This window comes from Dermacentor andersoni, chromosome 2 (genome assembly GCF_023375885.2).
Source record: "Dermacentor andersoni chromosome 2, qqDerAnde1_hic_scaffold, whole genome shotgun sequence".
In the NCBI taxonomy this organism is placed as follows: Eukaryota; Metazoa; Arthropoda; class Arachnida; order Ixodida; family Ixodidae; genus Dermacentor; species Dermacentor andersoni.
Window position 1 is genome coordinate 118,621,445 of NC_092815.1, and position 21,973 is coordinate 118,643,417.

At 46.7% G+C, this 21,973-nt stretch overlaps 1 protein-coding gene across 2 annotated transcripts in view; it reads right to left on the reverse strand.

Annotated features, from left to right (window-relative positions):
* Nucleotides 1-12,630, reverse strand: part of LOC126541323 (uncharacterized) — a 165,754-nt gene extending 153,124 nt beyond the window's left edge. The window contains exon 1 of one of the 2 annotated variants that reach the window (XM_050188065.3): nucleotides 12,393-12,630. In XM_050188065.3, coding sequence (XP_050044022.2) covers nucleotides 12,393-12,403 — 11 coding nt within the window. In that variant the 5' untranslated portion in view covers nucleotides 12,404-12,630. The remainder of the gene's footprint in view (nucleotides 1-12,392) is intronic. The other variant, XM_050188066.3, reaches the window with a different exon arrangement.
* Between the last annotated feature and the right edge of the window lie 9,343 nt (nucleotides 12,631-21,973).

Consider the following 21,973-nt stretch of genomic DNA (forward strand, 5'->3'; position numbering starts at 1 on the left):
CCATGCCCCCGGACGTCGCGCGACTGCGTGCACTACTCCGCACCGGAACCAAACATTATTGCTACTTTTTTATGTGAAGTGAAAAACAAAAAGAACATAAATAAAAGAGTCAGAGACAGGCATGGTAAATGCTCCGAGTCGGGATCCACGTGACCTACCGAATGAAACGCGGTAAATCCGTCCTGCGCGCTTCCAGGTGTATACTTGCTGCGTTGTTAATCGCACATGCGTCACGGAACGCTATACAAGCTACACGTGCCGCGTGTATGGGCGTACCTTTCGCCATATTAGCTATATACAAATTGTTTCACGTAACTTGAGCCCAAGATATTTTAAAAAGTGGTCAACCGCAGCTGAATGAAACCAACGGCATATAGTTTGCCGTCACGCGGCGGCAAAACCTAATACGATAGCGCATGAGTGCAGTCACGTGGTTTTATTTCATATTTCGCCGGCTTTCTTTAAACGCCGAAAAAATCACTACACAGTACGTTGCGATAAAAAAAAAAATGGATCCGTCATTTTTGAATCCCCCCGACCACGCAACGAAACGCACTTGGCCCTTTGGAGTGAATATTAAAAAAATTGCATAACTAATCTTAGTTAACTATAATTAAGCTGAATATAAAGAATAATATTCTAAGGAGCGCCACATGGCGGCAAACCATATGCCGTCGGCTTCATTCAGCTGCCGTTAACCACTTTTTCTTTTTTCATCTTTGGCTCAAATTACGTGAAACACTCTGTATATAGTCTTGAACGAGATGCTTCCGTGCACGAAATCACACGAAATGTGGTGAAGGCCGGAGCTGAAAATGTTACGTTTCGTTCCGTGGGCCTGTTTGATTATGCCGTGTTATGACTGAGATTTGCAGTCGCGTCTCTTAAACCCAGCTGCAGGAGGCGTTCAATTCAAGCGAAGGGCTAAAGGCGTCGTGCATGTATACGTGTACTCATTAATTCCATTTTAACGTGTAATTTCAACATTAAACAGCATTTAGCCTATAGCAGTCCTGAAAATTTATTTCTGATAACATATCTCGGAATAATACAACCACTGCTTGGCGAAACACGCCATTTTTGTGGGAATGAACCTCATGTTCGCTGGACAACAACAACAATGACGTGGTAGTCTTCGCAGTTGTAGAATTCTGCTGTCGCAGTAAACGAGTTCAAAGCCGAAAGAATCGCTGAAATCTGCTGCATCCATCTCTCTTTTCGTTCGCCAGATATCTCTGCAAAAGTTATATATAGGATATGTCAGCCTACACGGCAGGCAATGACACTCAAAGATATTTATTCTTGATTATTTTGGCCAGAGATCGAACCTACGCTACCTCGCTATCAGTGAGAGCCTTTCGTTAAATAGAAAGAAACAACAGTCTGAGTAAAAGAAAATGCGGCTAGAAGACGGTAGACCGTGATCTGAGGAGAAATTACTGCAAATGATGCCGCAAGCGCACCACCCTGGCTAATATAACATGCATGCCGTTATGGATTGCTAAGTCTGCTGCGGCGATTGCGAAGCAATCGCAATAGAACAAAACGGAAGCATGAAAAACTCCACATATAACACGAAGCAGTGCCCGGTACCCGCGATTAACGAGTCCGAAAGAAAAATCCACTTCGCGTCTGCGGGCATACGCTGACCTCCAAGTGTAATGCCAAGAAGGAAAAATGAGTGAAGCTGTAAACAGAAACGAAAAAAAAAAAAAAGAAGTCTCGAAGATAAACAGGCGCGGCCAGCCGACACGTAGTAATCGTCGCAGCCTTGATGGCCGCGAGCGCTGACATCGCTTCAGATCCAGTTGTCGTGTCTTGTGGGTGGTGCCGCGAGTATGAGCTGCCAAGCCGAAAAACGAATGGAAACACACCTCTGATCAGGCGAGACTCTCTCTCTCTCTCTCTCTCTCTCTCAGACGCCGAACACGCGTCTGAACACACAACCCAAACGATGGCGACCGCTTCTGCGCCGCTTTGTCGTAAACACGAAGGCGCGAATGACAGCATTCAAATTTTAGCGCAAGCTAGTGCCAGATCCTGATATACGAATGTATACGTTCTACTATAGATAAAACCTGAGAGCGCGCTTGGGGGCTGGCGTCATCATGACAGTACACAGTGGCCAAAGTGTAGAGAGTAAGAGTGTAGACGTCCAACCTAGTGCGACAATTTCAGGTTTCACGTGTATGTTGATATTTAAAAAAAAAGAAAGAAACACATTCTGGGGTTCTGCGTGCCAAAACCACAATCCGATCGATTATGAGCGTAATATATATATATATATATATATATTAGTCGAAACCACAAACCTTAATAACGTTATCGCACTTTTAAAGCACAACCAACGCGATTTTTATCAGCCACAAAGCGGGACGCGAGCCAGACAAGTAATTTCGCCTCGTAAGGGGGTCGGATACATGGGTTGTCATTAACGGAGCCCATGCTGCAGCGTCAGCCAAGTGCTTACTCAGAAAAAAGACGCGCTTTCCGGAAATGCTTGATTGCCTTGGTGCCCTAGTCTAAACGAGGACCCTGAGGGCAATTGTAGCCCCGTCGTGGGTGTTCTCGCTGACACACGAAATCGAGCACGCAAGTAAAAACGCGCCGCCCTGCCACTACGTCTATATACGATAAGCTTCGCTACCGTTGCAGGAAAGGCCGATGTACGAGTTAAAGGGCTGAACATATTTTTAGTATAAGAATCCATACGTATGGTGCGATTATACGTGTGCGTCATTCCGCGGAAAACACAGGGTTATGCAATATCTGGCGATTGTTATAGCATCTTCTTGTGACTGCACCACTCAAATATTGAACTAAACGTCATTTCATGTAAAAATTAGACAATCATTACATAAGTTTCCGAGTAACACCCTGTGCACAAAGTGTTAGTGAAAGATTACTTGTGCTATGATGTTACGTTCTGACTTATCCTGTTTCCATCGTGGTTACTGTGTTCTTTCCGTGTTGTTATTTTCTAAGCGTCGTTCCCCAGTACAGGGTAGCCAACATGAGATATCCTCTGGTTAACTTCCTTGTCTTTCCTTTTCTCTCTCTCGTTCTCTGTTGTTGATTAGTTAGTGAAAAAAAATGGAAGTCAGCATGTGTCATTACTTGTGTGCTACACGAAACGATGAAAGGGTTTCTTACAACATTGTAGCGCCTTCATGCGAATGGGCCAAACACGTGTACCGTTTGTCACCAGGAAGGTGGAACTCGTCAGGCAATGAACGTTTAGCCAACTCCCTGAAGTGGCGATGTATGCTACCTGTACGAGGTTCCATGTAGAGATGAAACTCAATAGTCAACTCTAAAACTTAATAAACAGAACTCGTAATATTAGCGCCTCCTCCGACAAGAAGTTCTCTGATGTGCAGCTTGAAGTGTTCGCTCTCTGTCCTGAGGAGTTGCATGGCGCCACATGGCCACTGCATCATTGCCATGTTAGGGTCACCAGCTTTAGACAGAACGATTTATTCTTGCATGTTTTGTAACAAAGGAGGCGCTGCAATGTGGGTTTTTAGTTGAGTGCGTTAGCGCATGCGTAGATGCATTCATTGACACTTCGCTTCTTACTCGCTACCAGTTATAGTTTTTTCAGCAAAAAACTCCTTCAGTGTTCCACCCTTGAAGGTATGCGACTATACTTTTCGATATGCTCATCACAGTTCACTTTTTACCCGCGTCCACGCGCTCACTCGCACTCGTCACTCGACGGAGCGCCCACCTCTCGATCGTGTCCGTACAGTAAAAACGACGCCTCGATGACACGTCACACGTCCTTTGTAAAGAAAAAGAAAACGCGAAATAAAATAATCTGAAAAATCCGCATCCCAGTGGTACACGCGTGCACGCACGACGAGTTTTCATTGTACAGCACTCGAGAGCCGAAACGCGCGCGCTCGCTTTCGTCCGCCACGGAGGGCCAACAAACGCATCCAGTAGGTCGCCCTGGCCACACCGGACCCAGGCGAGCGTGAAGGTGTCCACACTCCGCGTGGCTGGCAACATGCCGCGCGAAAACACGGCCTCTCTCCCCACGATGCCTCGGAGGTGAAAGAAACAACGCGCGGGCTGCTCGCCCAGCGCAACCGTCCGCGTGCGGTTTGCCCGTCCGTGCACGCGCATACGGACGTCCGTGGATCGCGGACGCCGCGTGCGGCTCGACGTCGGCGGCGACGGTCTGGCGACGACGCGCCGCCGACCGAGCATCGGCGGCAGCAGCAGAAGTCAGCCGACCGCGACAGTCAACCGAAGCAAGGCGAAGAAGCACGGAGGTGCCCCATGAGTGCCCACGGAAGAGCCCACGTTGGGGTGCGGGACTTGTGCCGTGTTGGATGGAGCCCCGTCTCCCGAACCCATATCTTGTCAGTTTTGCTCGTATGTTTTTCTTTCGCCACTCACGGCGTTACGTGGAATTCCTATTTTTCGTTCCCTTCCCGTTATAGAAAGCGATAAGGAAGGTGGGTTTCGCCGACGCTAAAAAGAAAAAAAAAGAAGAAAGAAAGAAAGAAAAAGAGAAAACGGACTTGCCTCGCTCTGTCTCTGCTACGTGTCCACATCACTTAACACTAAAACAAAGCGAGTGTCTGCAACACATTTATGCAAGAAGAACAGATATGTGTCCCCTATTTGACTGTTTTCGAGAGTTTTCGTACTTCCCAATGGAGTGTATTTTCCCCGAGTATGCCTAATAACAGTGAACGTGGGCCTCGTTATAACGAAATTAGTCGCTGTAAAGCTCTCGTTATAACTAAATAGTTTTATTCTAAGTATCATTTTATTCGAATTTGCAAGGCAAAAGTTAAGGAAAGTCCGAGACCACTACTCTGCTCTCGAATACACTGCAATACACCGGTCAGTGTCGTCAACATGTATGTGCATGGCCGCCGACGGTGAGGCGAAGCCCTTCGTTGGTAGTCAAGCAGCCCGACACTTCATTCAGCTTAAAGCAAAAAGTGGTATGGCGCGCGCCTTACGCGGATACCTACTAATGAAAGATTAATCTGCACGCCTTCATTCCTTGCCTAAGCTGCAATGTGGGCACCTGAATACTAATTAGACGTTTCTCCTAAAGGTGCGTAACCCCGTATACATGGCGTTTTAGTAATGCGCATGCGCTCACAGGATAATAATGCCAGCGCACGTATGGCGTGGTGCGTGTAAAACGACTGACTCGACTATAGTTCGCGCACGAATGCAGGAAGGCGTCTGTGCAGCGCGAAATCAGCACACGTCAATTCGGAGTAACAGACTTGGTATAAGCCATTGGCCGCTACCAAATATCGCGGTCACGAATCACATCGACGGCTGCGTAGTCAATGCTCCAACAGAGAAATTACACGGCGGCCAGCGACCGGGGTATACTGAGATTTCGTCCACGCTTGGTGAAGGAATGAGACCTGGATTACACCACAGCCGTTTGTCGACGCTCTGCAGAGCACCGCTCCCAGCGAGAAGCGGGCAGCGAGCACGTTCACTAACGACCAGTTCTGAAATGCTACATTAAAACGCAACCGGTATATGCCCCGATCAGAGTCGAGTTTCCCTCTAGACTCCCCCCTTTCGCTCACGCGAAGGAAAGGCTCAGGAACGAGCCTCTGGGCAACGACGCCGAAAATGTAAGAAGAAAGAGCCGCGAAATCCGCCCAAGGTTATAAGCGCGTCCATGTAGTTGCGTTGTGTGGCGCTTGACTCGCGCCCCGCGCTTGGTGACACCACGTGTTTTCTTCGACGCCGTCGTCTCGTCGGTTGCGTCTACATGGGGGGGACCTTGATGTCCAATCGAGCATCACCGTCACACGCCAGTTGGCTCCGCCGCCCAAGCAGAGCGCGTGCGTCGTTTTACACTCCACCGTGGAGGTGACACCTTTTCTCCAACTTCGGTGGCCGTTCTCTTTAAAGGAAAAAAAAAAACTAAAAGCGCTCGCCAGTATGTGTACACGGGAGAACACGTGTCCGCGGGAGCTAGCTGGACCTCAACACGAGAAGCGTCAGAGCGGAAAAAGGATCTTTGTTGAAAATGGCGAATAATCAGCGCGTGAATGTTGCGCTCACTCGCATCCCCGTCCCTCATATGGCGAAAGGCTTTTCGAGAGCTTTTCGTTTGCAAAATGGGAGCAAGGGCCGGAAGAAGACCGAACGACGAATGTCAGTTGTATCTCGGCGTTCACAACGGCCCTTGTTTCACGGACTCAAGATCTTATTCGCCTCAGCGCTGCTGTTGTCAAGCATAACAAAGAAGGGTCGTTCGTATACACAGTGCTATTTCCGTTTGCCAAGAAGTTCAACTGTTGTAAGCAAGTTGTAGATACTAAAGCTTCTGCTTCGACCGTAGTATAGTGCACGTGCTCGAGGCGTACGCATGAGGGCGCTCTCAGCGAAGCTTCTTCATCGAACAAATTACGTTTATAAAAGCAACTTCAAAAGGCGCATCGAATGGATCGCACTGACCTCCTCCTGCCTCCAGAGACGTCGAGGCCGTAAGATTTCACGGGCGCCTTCTCGTGAGGCCGAACTTCCCCGCACCGGCGGCGGTCCAGTATGTAGTCTACAAACGATGCCGAGCGGTGATGGATTCGCTCCATTGTCACACGCCGATCCGCATTTCGGCCTGGCAAGCCGCAAATCCTAAACTCCGGAAGCAAACGCGCGCACACTCCTCAGTTCGGTTCCCCCAAGGACTCGCCCGCCTCGGCCATTGTAAAATTTCTCAAAGGAGTGATTCACGTCCGCAGCGTGTTCCGCCTTCGTCGCAACAGCAGCAGCGGCCACGCAGAAGGACACCATCAGAGGTCGCCGGCCGCATTGTTCGCCGTCCGTGTCCTGCGCGCCGCGTATACGCGAGTTCCGACCCCACAACCCGAAATCAGAGCAGCCAGCCGATGCCCGGACCAGACACCGCGCGAATGTGCAGATGGCACGATGCATGCGAAAGAATGCGCTGCAGTCATCCGAAGCAGCGGCTCTGCATGCCTGTGTCTCTGTCACTGCAATTAGAGGCCCGGCGAACAAAAAATGCGAAGATGCATGCTGCCATTATCCCGAAGACTATAGGATGGTCGTGTCGCCGTCCGGTCCATGATGCGCGGGCGCGCCGTGCCGGGTCATTACACAGCGCGCATTAGTAAGGTCACGTGACCTATAGGAGCATAGCCAGCATATATGGGCTGTATAGAAGAGACCGTGGCACCGCCCAAACGAGCGCGGCAGCGTGTCATCGATATTAAGTAAGACATCGCCAGAAGCGCGGGCAATTATGTGCTAAGTGGCTTCAAACCATGTATATGCCCGAGCTGATAAACACAGTAAAAAGATGAGTACACATTTGTCCAGAATCTATTTATAGAGAACGAAATTACGGCACTAGCTACGCGTATCAAGCCCTTACATAGTAGAATAAGAAAACATTTACTTGTGGCGGCGCTTTGTCCGCATCGTAGATATTTACGAGAAAAGCCTCAACTTACACAGAAAGAAATAAAGAGGCAAGTCGCGCGCGCGCACGCTTCTTTAAATAACATTTATCTACCACCCTTTGCGAGAGGATACAGGTCGTTATAAGCCGATACCACTTTAAGCGGCCAGCGTATTCTTGTGCACTCCACCGGTGCACACGCATGGTGCGCCAGTGGTTTCCTAACCAGCTTTCGTGCAAGGCTGCAGCTTCCAGCATGCACGTCCACATTCGGCGTTTCTTTCTTTATATACATATAATTTGGAAAATGCCAGTGCAATAATCGATATTTGCATCACGTGGCAGCATCCCTCGCTATGGTCTAGAGCGATCACGCATGGTCAGAACTGTTTTTTGAACGATCGCTGGAAACGCCATTCATTGGACGCAATTGTGCTTGCACTGCATGCGGAGGAGACATCACACCATGGAGAGTCTGGTGCACAACGATATCCGCAGCTACTCCGAATCATCTCAGACAGCACTCCCCCGGTGTTCCACGCGCTCATAACGGATGCACTGCGCGGCGGGCAGCCACTGAATGCCGCGCCGGCTGGCTTCTGTCAAGCGCTGAAGTCGAGAGCCCCGCTGGGAGGAAGACGGCAGTTTTGACTCGCACGCTTGCCCGCGCTACCCATCCAAATCACTTTACAAGGATCCCCTATCCCCATCACTCCCACCCTGCGCATCCTTGGCCTCTACCTGCAGGATTCCGGACGCAATGACCATACCCTTAAAACACTGAAGGCCTCCACGCAATCAGTGTTGCAGCTTCTACGCCGCGTATCTTCCCTGCACAAGGGTTTAGACGAAGCAGACAACATGAAAGTTGTACATGCTTTTACGCTTAGCCGCATTCTGTACGCCACTCCATATCTCAAGCTGAACTGCACGGAAACCGAGCGCGTGAACGCCATGATCCGCCTTGCAACTAAGGCAGCCCTCAACCTGCCTCGCAGCACTAGCACAGCCAAACTCCTTGCACTAGGCATGCATAACACGCTTCCTGAACTAGTTGAGGCGCACCTTCAGACGCAGTATTTAAGACTTGCCGCGAGCGCCACTGGCCGCCATATCCTCGCCTCCCTTCGCATCAACATACCCGCTAATCAGTCAACCCTTATAGCCATTCCTCGACACATTCATACACCGCTTGTAGTGAAACCCCTTCCTCGAAACGTCCATCCCCAATATCACATCTCTCGCCGCGTAGCTCGCGCAAATGCCCTCCACAAGTATTACGGACAAGTCGAGAAAGCCATCTGGGTGGACGCCGCATGTACAACGCATGAAGCTGTAGCAGTTGCTTACAACCCAACCTTACCCCGACCCCTAACTCACCATCTTCCCTCGGGCTCTACACCTGAGGAAGCAGAGGAGACCGCCATCGCCTTAGCCCTTGCCCTTTCGGATGCTGAATACATCTTTAGCGATTCAAAGACTGCTTTGTCCAACTTTGCCAGAGGCAGAATTCACAGCCCTGCCTGGAATTTGTTGAACATCCCCACCCAGAATTTACCACGCAGGGTTGAGCTCCGGTGGGTGCCGGCTCACTCTGGGAACCCCGGAAACGAGGCTGCCGATAAATTGGCCCGAGGTTTAATTTGCCGGGCTCAGGACAGCCTCGATCCGGGTTTCTCGAGGGAGCGGGTACACAGCTTTGCGGAGCTCACGCAAATACCCCGTTTGGACCGTCGGACTTACCCTCCTCCCCACCCCTCCCTGACGCACTCCCAACAGATCCTCTGGAGACGCCTCCAGACCCGCTCTCTCCCATCACCTCAGCTGCTATCCCACTACTGTGGCATCTCCCCTACATGCTCCCTATGCGGAGACCCTCACGCCACACTCTCCCACATCCTTTTTGGCTGCCCTGCCGATCCTCCCCCGCAGGGACAGCCCGCCATCTCAAGCTGGGAGGACTGGGAGGTCCTGCTCTCGTCGACGGACCCAACATCGCAGGTTACTGCGGTGGCTCGGGCTGCCGACGTCATGAGCAAAAGGAGCATGAACGTTTCGACGTAGTGCGGGACCGTGCGGTGGTCCAGGGACCCAGAGGAGTCCAAACTCACTTGCTATGAATAAAGTTTTTCTGTCTGTCTGTCTGCCCGCGCTTGATCAACAGGGCGGCGGCTTGAAATGGACGGCTGCGTTCGCGGCTGTGCTGCGTCAATCTCTAACGCAACAATTAAGTAAGCAGCGCTTGGAGATTTCTTTTGCCGTTATTAATCTCCAACGCTTGACTGAGCCCGTTGGCAATAAATTCACGGGAGCCAGCAGTCTCGCGATACGACGGCACTGTTCACACGACATTTCCAACAGACATTTCTTTGTATTTTATACTGCTAGTTCCTGCAGTATACTGGGAGTGTCACGTTAAGGGTTGCATCGCATATATTCGTTCCAGCTTCTATACGCGGAGTTTTGGGTTTCGCATCGATGACGGATATTTTAGGTTCACGACATCTCTTCCTTGATCTGGCGTGTGTGGCGTGGCTTCCCCAGTGCAGGGCTGCCAAAAGAGGCTGCTCTGCCAACTACCCTGCCTTTCCTTTATCAATTTTATCTCTCTTTCTGGGGAGTGCACAAAAAACATTTATCCGCTAATTACTGAATTACATCCACAACACTAAAACGATTCTCTCGATGTATATATCCGTGAGAATCACCAATAAGGGCTCCGGATATAGCATTTGCGAGTTGATTAGTAATTACTTCACACGACAAATGAGCTTCGTAACGGCTGCATGATGGTAAATACATGTATCTTCTTCCTAAGGTGTCGCGCGCATTTTGAAACAAAATAAAAGGAAAAGTGTATGACGGATATCTTGAAATCTTATCTAGAAAAAGAAAGGGAAAGAAAGTAGAGTTTGTTTTAGCCGTCACTCAAGTGTTCCTTCCCGTGCAAGATTCGAAGATTTCTCCGACGTGGGAAAATGCGCGATTGGCTGTTGTGCGCCTATTATAAAATAAAAAAAAATTTTTTATTTATTACTAAAAAATAATACACACTATGAGGAACAGAATTACCGTGCAGTGTCGAGCGCGCAGGAGCGCTCGAAGCCATTTAAAAATGATGCCAAGAATCGCGCCTCCTGGTATATAAAAATAAACATAGAATTGCGTTTTCTCAGAGTCACTTTTCAGAAAATTTTCGAACTTTGCTGTGCCTTTTCTGGAAGACTATACGTCCGATTACGCTGCAATTTTCTCAGCTGATACGCAAATTCCTTGCAAATAGTATGAACCTAAAACTTCGAAAAAATCTCTTATAGTACGTGACAAGTGAGGGCAATAGTTTTTTTTTCTTCTGAGAAAGAATGTAGGAACCGAAAATTTTTAGGTTCGGATTAAAGCCACTATCAGGTGGAAGTAGTGTGCAAAATTTCACGGTCATACTATTTTTGGTTTCTCATAAAAGGTACATTTAATTTTACTTCTCAGCCTCAAATTTGGTTCTCAAGTACAAAAAATAAAAAAAAAATAAAGGCTGCAGTGAGAAAATTACACCAAGTGAAGACCAAAAGCATTCTTATCCAACACGCAAGATTTCACAATGAAATATAGAACAATTGTTGAGTTATAAAGCTAAAACCAAGATGACCCATTGACCCTACCATATACCCCATTAAAAGAAACAGCGTCATATATTGTTCAAGGTATTTTGTAACACACACATGCACACACACACACACACTAATGAGCACACATCTTCCATACGAATCACCGACCAAACTTTGGGCATGGTCTAAAAGCGCGTTCCATCCAAACCTACGTGGCAGTACAGACAATAATATGAATAACATAAAGCTGACCTCGACAAAAGATCAATCACGTTGGAGCAAGGACATTTCGTTCTATCATTATAAAAAACGTGTTATAAAACTGTCGTGCGAAATTATACTGTCAGCGTGAGCGTATATGTGGGTATTCGTGTTTGACACCTCAATTTTCCAGCGCTGATATTTACTAATCAGCATCCTTCCACTCGGGGTACTAAGCTTCGACGTAACTGAAATGTACCCCTGACGCTCGCTCGTTTGTGAATTGTAACAGAAGCACATGATGCGCAAGATACTGTTATGCAACATATATTCACGTGACAAACGCCAAGCATGACACGTGTTAAACGCAATTAAGGCGCATACGCAGGTTTTCTTTTCCTCCTCTTTGCAGCCACGGTTAGTGCAAGGACAGCACAGCAGCTGGAACACCGACGAGTGTACATGTTTAACAGTGACTAACGGCACCAGCCAAACCTCTATTTAGCGTCATATGAACGCCAAAATGCCGTAGTCGAGATCCGTATGTCCTTGTTGAACGGTGCAAGTCGACGGAGAGCGCATAAACGTACTTCTGGGCAACAAACAAATTTCGTATGCTGCGCTTTAACTGAAAGGAAAAAAAGAAAGAAAAAGGGAAAAAAAACGAGGAGGATGGGAAGGGGGAGGGGGTGAAGTGCGCAATTCTGAAGCATGGCTTCACTGCGAGACACATCTGCTTAGCGCGAGGTTGGTGGTGAAACTATACCATCTAAGCTTTATTATTCGGCCTCTTCGGCGTGCACGATAGAACTATTCCTGTCAGGGCACGAAGAGCGAACAGCTCAGGTGTCGAGAAAGAGTCCTTTTCTTCTTCTTTCACTGAGCAAACCTAGCTAAAGCATTTATTGATATGCAGCTCAAGACACACTGGAACCAAATCGTTCTCGAGATATAAGGTAGTTTTCAGTACGTGCCGCGCTACAAACAGCACTGTGAAATTTCTTCGACTGAAAAAAAAAAATGAAAACTGTCTTAGGTCGGACGGTGAGCAGCGGCTGACCGGCCGCAAGCGTTGCAACAAGCACTCGAAGTAGAAGCCCGCCGCATCCAGGACGAAAGAACGCGCGCTCGCGCGCGCACATGTTGCTCAAACTCTTCGCACTCACTTGGATGCCATTTCTCCAACGTTGGGCGAGCGAAAAGCGTCGCAGAAAATCCGACAGAGTGGAATGGTCACCGGGATGTGCTCGTCGACGTCGGCAACGATGTGTATGCGTCGTCGGAGCGGGAATACACCGTTATCCGCGTGCACAACTGCCACAGACGGCGACGGCAAACTTTTTCCCCCCGAGTCTCTCGCGCGTTCAACACGCTTTCCAACCGCCGAAGCTGCCGAAGCGCGCTCCTCACGCTCCGTCCAAAGAAAGCGAAGCAAAAGCGGCGAGTCGTCACATGACCCGAGGCGCGCTCGGCGATTGGCCGACCTCCAGAGTGGGGCCCGGCGGAGAGCGGTGTAGGGGGCAAATTGCGCTGCCTCCGCCGCCGCAGCAAGAGGGACCGGACGGACGGCGGGAAAAATAAAAGTAATAAAAGAATAAAAGAATGTCGAGCGCTCAAGTAAAGATCCAAAACTCGTCCGGCAGGTCTAAGGACCCTTAGCAAAGGGGGCGACGTTTCTTCCGTAAACCCAGCGTAACCCAAGAATGAACTGAGCGGTGCCGCCGTGGCTGACGCCGCGGGGAAAGCATTCTCGAGCGGGTTTCGCTGCGCCATCTACTCGCCGCTCCTATTAAAAAAAAAAAGAGGGAGAGAGATAGAGAGAGAGAGTGAGAGAGATAGAGAGAGAGAGAAGAAGAACGTACGAATCTAATCGCTGCGTGCGGCGCCGTTAGGAAATCCCCGCAAGTTTGCCCGAAGTTCTAAAAAACCAAGTGAGTCAGTTCTGCGTGACTGTAATTGCTATGCAAAATAGTGTATATCATAGAGTTTCTAAATAACTAGTAATATGAAACTCCATGAGTGTATATGGTATGCAGATTCAAAACAAGCAGTCATGTTCGCAGCCAATACCACCCTTAGATTTGCGATGAAGTGACGCAAGTATATTTAAATAATGCATTAACGTCATAAAAACGCGAACATTATATATATATCATAAGAAGCCAACAAACAAGGACACCAACGACAACACAGGGGAAATTACTTGTACTTACTGATTGAAGATCACGTACTCGTGACGCCTGCGGCAGAAAGGATGTTCCACATCCGCTGCTAAGGTTTGTGAGTGGTGGCGCTGGCTAACGCTGCCAGGGTTAGCACTAGTAGTAACACATAAATACCCAGAAAGTGAATGGGAGAACGGCGCCGTGGTAGCTCAATTGGTAGAGCATCGCACGCGTAATGCGAAGACGTGGGACCGTTCCTCACCTGCGGCAAGTTATTTTATTGCGATAGCAATTATATGGACACTCTAGGCGCGTTTCTGCCGTCGCCGTCGCCGTGAGGTTCCGTATGAGTGAAAGCGTGTGAGGGTGAGCCGGCGAACGCGGTTTAACCTCGCGTGTGCGAGCGAGGAACGCGGCCCGGTTGCGTGCCCTCTCCTGTGGTGCGCGAGGCAGGGAAGTGAGGCGACAGAGGAGGGGCGTTCTTCTCTGGCGGCTGCTACAGTGCCTCGTTGTCCTCCTCGCCCGCTGCTCCGTACAGAGTGGATGCAACCGCGGCGTCTACTACGGTGCTGGCCACGCGAATCGCGGACGCCATAGGGACGCGTTGCCGGCGCTCGTTTCTTGAAAGCGATCTACGACGTTGGCTAAAGTGCACGCCCACGCGGGCCTCATCTTCAAAGCGATCTGCGAACAATGTTTGCAGAGTGCGCGTCGTGCCGGTAGCTTCTTATGCGCTGTGCTTTCGACGTTTGGTTCGCGCTGAAGCGAGACATGCATGAAGGTCCATTCACTTGCTGCTGCTGCAATTCCCCACTCCATAATTTTCACAGCGAGTTTCTGCGCTCATTGAGCGAGATGTGTTCATGTTTACCTGTGCGCGCGTGACGCCATGCTCGTTAATTTAGTTGAAACACATTGACGGGCTAGTTGGTTTGAATCCACGCATGATAGAATGTGTAAGCGCGACTGAACATGGACGTAGAAAGAAGCAGACACACAAACACAGCGCTGTCTCTGTGCGTCTTTTTCTTTCTACGTCCTCGTTGAGTCACGCTTACACGTTCTATCATTGTTAATTTAGTTAGTAAGTGAATGTTTACAAATTTATACAGCCGATAAAGCTACTATCCTTACTTCGTACAGCTATCTACTAATTTGCTATCACAATCGGTGCTTCGCCTTTCGGTCGGAACTGCGATTTTTTTTTCACCCACTTTAATTTTCATTAATTTATTATTTTTTTAAATTCAGTCAGTAAGTACAAGTAATTTATCCTGTGTTGTCCTTGGCGTTCTTGTTTGTTGGCTTCTTATGCTATGATTAATAAATATCGGGCACCTCGCTTAACCCTCTTCTCGTTCATATATATATGATGGTTTCATATACTTGAATTTGTCAGCTGAATATGAAGAGCTGCTGAGATGCCTTGCGTGAAATAATGCTGTGTAGATGCTGCTACATTAATCCTACTATACGACAGGTGGTGGCGTGGCGCAGAGGTAGAGCGCCGGGACTCTAATCTGAAGGTCGCAAGCTCAAATCCTTGTCTAGTCCCCTACATCTTGCAGGCTTAAATTGCGGTGGCGCTCGACATCGGCAAAAAAAAAAAAAAAAGTGCCGAGAGCCAGTGGGGCTGTATACCCATCCAGGGGTAACCAAATTAGGAAGGCCCACTAAGCTTCAACAAAGACACACTCATTCACCAGAACAGGAATTGACTCTCTGGTGCAGTATTCAGCCCCTGCGTCCCTCATGACTCCTACACCTCACCCATGGCCCTCAGTCCCCAGCGGCTGCGTAGCACCTGACCAAGGCGGCGGCCAGACCTGCAACGTGGCAGAGGGCACTAAGAATCTCTGGATCAGGATAAGCCAATACTGGAAACTAAAAAAAAAAAAATTAAATTATGGGGTTTTACGTGCCAAAACCACTTTCTGATTATGAGGCACGCCGTAGTGGAGGACTCCGGAAACTTACACCACCTGGGGTTCTTTAACGTGCACCTAAATCTAAGTACACGGGTGTTTTCGCATTTCGCCCCCATCGAAATGCGGCCGCCGTGGCCGGGATTCGATCCCGCGACCTCGTGCTCAGCAGCCCAACACCATAGCCACTGAGCAACCACGGCGGGTCCCAATACTGGAAACTAAGCCTGGCAATGTTTAACATGTGAACACTCTCTAGTCAGGCTAGTTTAGCAGGATAATTCCTGCTAAGCTAGGAATAATAGCCTGATAATTTCTCTTTAAAGGGACCCTAAAGGGAAAAATTATTTCTTCTGCATCAGTAAATTACCGTTCTACAACACCAAAAACACCACTCTTATAACGATGAGACGTTTGGTAAGGCAGAAAAAGCGCAAGAACGAAATACGGGTGGCGACGCCTACTTAAGTTCCCGCACCTGGGGGCTGTGACGTCTTGGATTCTAGATGGCATTTTCTAGAGCCTACTAATTATATATAGCGGTACAGATTGACTACATTGTGTTCTAAAGGAACTAAATATTAAACATGGCAAGTTTCGGGAACCTTTATTCAGCCAACGCGGCCCAAATGCGAAAACATATTTTGGAATCCCTGACGTCACGCTGACGTACTGGCATTTGGGTTTCGGCGCGAAATTCAAATACTGATACTTCGACCTTCATTTTCTCATCTAATAATAAAAGTACTTTTTTGAAATGACTGCCTGCAGGGTTCTCAAACAATGCTTCATTAGTCTAAACTGATTTATTGTTTCGCTTTAGTGTCCCTTTAAAGAATTATCAGGCGCTGCCTGGGATATTATTGGCCTTAGTATGATTAGAACTGGTGAGGCTTATACAGTGCTGACTATTGGCTACATCCTCTGCTACAGAGGTCTTCAGATAAGAGAGAATATGAGATAGGATCTCTGATCCATAAGGACACAGCAGGCAACATTGATGAACTCTACAGCATTAACAAGAACTCGGCATAATAAACCTGGATTGGAGATCAAAACTAAAGGTAGTACAAGCCTACACTCCAGCCTGCAGTCATGATGATGAAGAAATAGAACAGCTTTATGAAGATGTTGAATGAGCAATGAGAAGGGTGCAAACTCAGTATACTGTGGTCATAGGCGAATTCAATGCAAAATAGGGGAAAAGGCAGGCTGGGGAACAAGCAATTGGCAGCTACAGCATCGACTCTAGGAATAGTAGAGGAGATATGTTTGTAGAATTCGCAGAAAGAAATAGACTCCGAATAAGGAATAAATTCCTCGGGAAGTGCAGCAACAGGGAGTGGACCTGGAAAAGCCCTAATGGAGAAACAATCGAAATAGATTTCATACTTTCTGTTGATCCCTGCATAGTGCAGGATGTAGAAGTGTTAGGTAAAATGCAGTGACCGTAGGTTAGTGAGGTCCAGGCTTGCTCTCAATTTGAAGAGAGAAAGAGCAAAATTAGCAAGAACAGGCCAATCTAGACGCAGTAAAGGTAAAAGCAAATGAATTCCCGCTGTTGCTCGCAACCAACTATGCAGGTTTAGAACAGGAAGATAAAGATAAGATAGAAGTAGGGGTGTGCGAATATTCTAAACTTTCGAATAACGAATAGAATAGTGTCCTATTCAATCCGGTAGGAGTAATAATAATATTGACTATTAGATTCGGTTGTCGAATCGAATATTTAATATTCATAAATGCGAATATTTTTCGAATACTTTCAGAATATTTTAAAACATCAACTGCACCCAAATAAACATAAAATTGGAGCAAAAGTACGGCAGATTTTTCTCCCAGGTGAGCATAGTATAGACACAAAACATGTGAACTTGCACAATGGAGCAGGCTGTGTCACTTAGGTAGTCATAATTTACAGGTTGTACAGCGATCATTCGCACTTGCTGAAGAGCCCTTTGCATGCGAAGAAACTATCTGTTTCCTCATATTGCTCCATTTGTGCTTAATAAAGAATGCTTCATAACGTACTATATTATAACGGGAACTTGCTAACATTAAGAATACTGGGATGTGAACATCGTTTTATTTTCATTAGGATAACGGTTATTCATTATCCGAAAACTATTCGATATTCGATTCAACTCGATTTTCTACTGGCACTATTCGATTCGTATTCTCAAAAATCCCTATTCGCAAGCTCCCAAATAGAAGTAATGAATGAAACTGTAACTAGGTTAATTTTAGAAACAGCAGTTGTAGTGGGAGGTAAGGCTCCAAGGCAACCAGTATGTAAGCTCTCCCAAGAAACAAAGAACCTAATGAAGAAAAAACAACGAGCGAAAGTGTTTCATTGAAGAGATCAGACAGAATTCCCTGAACTGCCAAAGCTGATAAACAAGAAGAAAGTTAGCGATATTCTAAATTATTGTGTCAGAAAAATTGAGGAAGCAGCAAAAGATTGCCGCAGCATGAAATCAGTGAGAAAGAAACATCGCATAGGACCGAGAAAGATGTATGCAGTGAAAGATAAGCAAGGTTGGCATCAGCAATTTTGATGATATAGTAAAAGCAGCAAGATAATTCTATACTGATATGTACAGTACTTAGAGCAGCCATGCAAGCTTCATTGGAAGTAGTCATGAACAGGATAAGGAGGCTCCTTCCATAATATATAGCGATGAAGTTAGAAGGGCCTTGCAAGACATGACCCGGGGGAAAGCGGCGTTAGAATATGGAATAACAGTCGATTTAATCAAAGATGGAGGAGATATCATGCTTGAAAAGCTTGCGGCCCATTCTACGCAATGTCCCACGGCTACAAGTGTACCAGAACGCTGGAAGAATGCCAACATTACACAAATTTATCAAAAGGGAGATGTTAAAGAATTGAAGAATGATAGTCACATTACCTTGCTTTCAGTATTCTATAAAATATTCAACAAGATAACTTCCATTAGAATCAAGGCAACAGTTCACTTCAGTCGACCAAGATAACAGGCTGGCTTCAGGACGGCATATCCTACAATGGATTCCATCCATGTCATCAATAAGGTAATTGAGAAATATGCAGAATGCAATCAACTTCTGTATATGGCTTTCATGGATTATGAAAATGCATTTGATTCTGCAGAGATAGCAGCAGTCATGGATACATTGTATAATCAAAGAGTACAGGAGGTATACATGAATACCTTCGGACATATCCACAAAGATTCCACAGCTATCTTGGTTCTCCACAAGAAATGTAGAAAATTACCTGTGAAGAAACGGGTCAGGCGAGGAGACACAATCTCTACAATTCTATTGACAGCATGCTTACAAGTATTCAAACTATTAGACTGGGAAGGCTTACGAGTGAGTATCAATGGCGAATATCTCAACAACCTTCGATTTGCAGATGACATTGTCCTGATCAGCAACACTGGGGATGAATTGCAACAAATGAATGAGGACCTTAACAGAGAAAGTGTAAGAGTGGGGTTGAAGATTAACATGCAGAAGACAAAGATAATGTTCAATAGCCTGGCAAGGGAACAAGAGTTCAGGATCGCCAGTCAGCCTGTAGAGTCTCTAAAGGAGTGCTTTTATCTAGGACAATTACTCACAGGGGACCCCGGTCATGAGAAGGAAATTTGCAGAAGGACAATTACTCACAGGGTACCCCGGTCATGAGAAGGAAATTTGCAGAAGAATAAAAATTGGTTTGAGTGCATACGGCAGGCATTACCAAATTCTGACTGGAAGTTCACCACTGTCATTGAAAAGAAAAGTGCTCGATTATTGCATTCTACCGGTACTAAACGAAATTTGAAGGTTAGGAATGAGGCTTGAGAAAAATTAAGTTAGGAACCACGCAACTAGAGATGGAACGAAAAATATTAGACGTAATGTTAACAGGCAGGAAGAGAGCAATGTGTATTAGAGAGAAAACTATTGCGGAAAGCCGATATTCTAGTTGGCATGGAGGGGAAAAATCGAAGTCGGGCGGGCCATGCAATACGTAGGGCAGATAACCGATGGACCATTAGAATTACAGAATGAGTGCCAGGGAAGGGAAGCGCAGTCGAGGGTGGCAGAAAATTAGGTGAGGTGATGAAATGAGGAAATTTGAAGGTGCAAGTTGGAATCAGCTAGCGCAAGACAGGGGTAATTGGAGATTGCTCGGAGAGACCTTCGTCCTGCTGTGGACATAAAAATAGGCTGATGGTGATGACGATGATGACGACAACAGGCAAAGTGCCCACAAGAACTGATTGTGTTACAAGTGCATAAATGTAGTGCTATATATTAAATGCAGCACTTCAGTACTTCTTGCACTCTTGCAGACTGTGTTTTGCATTCTGCCTAACTACATAATTAGTATTAATTAATTAATCAACTTTTCAATCATTATAGTTAGGTGAGAAAGGTCGGTGAGAAAATTGTAGAGCAACATGAAAAAACTCCCGATACAGTTTTCTGTTGCTCAATACATGCTACATAAAATAATTTTTTCAAGCATGAAAGAAGCCCGCAAATGCATGGAAAATTGCCGCGCGACTGGCCACTCTAGGCACTTTGCGTGAATACGCGGGCTTCTGTTGTGGTTGGAAAAACACTTCTTTTGTTGTTCTTGTGCGCATGCAGAATCACTACGCATAGTTGCTGCTCTAACGCAATGTTCTTTCTTGTTTTTTTTTTGCTTTTTTTTTTTAAACAATTTTCGAAGTCACAATGCCATTTGAAGCCAGAAGGACGAAGCTTAGGTGAAGCCATGTACTAACCATCATTCCCATGCAGGCCAAACCGCCATGCTTGCCGCGCCCATGTACACACTATAGAGTCCTCTTGAAGTTTCTGTGGGAAATTCCATTCGGCTAGAGGCTCGGATCGTCAGACATGGATGAGGCGACTCTGCTAGCTACAAGAATAAACGAACAACTTGCAGCGCACAAAGGGACGCAGTGAGACACAGGCACATACATACAGCAAAGCACGAGAAGCAATTAGTGTTCTAGTAGAGATAACCTACATACGCCAGCGTCGACGATAGCGTGAAAACCTGCAGTGCTGACACCGTAGGAACCACAATTGAGGAAGCCCCCTAGGTGTCATTTCAAGTTCATAATGACGGTGAGGGCATGGCCCAAAGGCCCTAAGAATTAGGTTCACACACGACGCAGCCGATATAACCCGGGAACAGTTCGGTAATTTCTTTTTAAGCGAAGTTTTCTATGCGAACTCTTCACGGACTTTCCTGACTGTGGCTGCTGGCTCGGTTCTGCTGTTCGAATGGGTAGATCATCCAGCTGCTGTGTTGAATGTAATCTGGTTCGAAACCAACCGCCGGACCAATTTGGGTCGCTGGGTGTGTGTGTGTGTGTGTGAGAGTGTGTGTGAGAGTGTGTGTGTATATATATATATATATATATATATATATAAGGAAATATCCTGGCGTCCGGCTGCTGTGCCAGGGGACCAATGTTCGAACCCTGCATCGGGCACGTAAATATATATGTATATAAGAGCATAGGGCCAGTGCTGGTCCTGTGCTCTTCCTTGTCCGTGTTCTCTTTCTTTTTTTTGGGGGGCGCTGTTTAAAATGAATAACTGCGCATGTTTGTAGCCTAATGACTCGTTCGTTTTTAATTATATTTTGACACAGAGGCTTCAAGTACAATGCAAACACCAGTGGCGAAAGTGGAAAATCTACCCCAACCAATGGGTCTTGTATACAGGCCCACTAACATCTTCGTTTACGACAATTCTATAGAAGTGCAGTTTCAATAAGCAATATTTACACCATCTAGAACAGCCAATTAACCCAATGGTAATGTGCTCCAGAATAGCTAATACTTGATGTGATCACGATCAGAAGTCTTCTCCAGATCGAGCTGCAACATCGCAATTCGATCTGAAAAAGACGTCACAACCACGGCCGCTCGATGCAAAGCAAGTGCTTTGCAACCCTGTGCTTTTGCATCGAGCAGCCGTGTCACAACATTATAAGGTTGTTCCAATTACGTGGATATTCGCACTAATAGTGCGTCTCTCAATACCCCACATGTTATGTAGCCACTACTACGTCTTAAGTAAAACTTCGTACTCATTTAGCAAGGACATTAAAGTAAATTTTATAGTCAACATTCGCTAAGCTCATAGGCCATAATGGGTTGTCACAAACAAAACTTTTGGTTTCTCGTTGGACTTCGGGATAAGTGTGATATGCGAGTCGGAAAATGAAGGTGGCAGTATTTTCCTTTCATAGGCTTCATCACTGACCTCAGCCCATTGTGACCATGGCGCCTTATTAGGGCTAAGGTAATCGACTGCCTTTTCAAGTTCAGCCTCGCTGATTGGTTGCTCCAGTTGTTTGCAGATGTCATCTTCTAATTTATGCAGCAATGTTACGTAGAGGCCGGATTCTTAGGGCACCAAGAATGTGGCATTTATAGGCGCCTAAAAAAGGAACTTAAAAGCCTCATTTCAGGCACTATCACTGTAAAATAATTTACACCCTAAAAAGTGAAAAAGGGTGTAAATACATGTGTCTATAACTCACACCCTTAGGGTGTGAGTTATGTATAGGATAACACCTATATAGCCAGTTATATAGGATAACACCAGTTATATATAGGATAACATTATATAGATAACACCCTAAGGGTGCGAGTT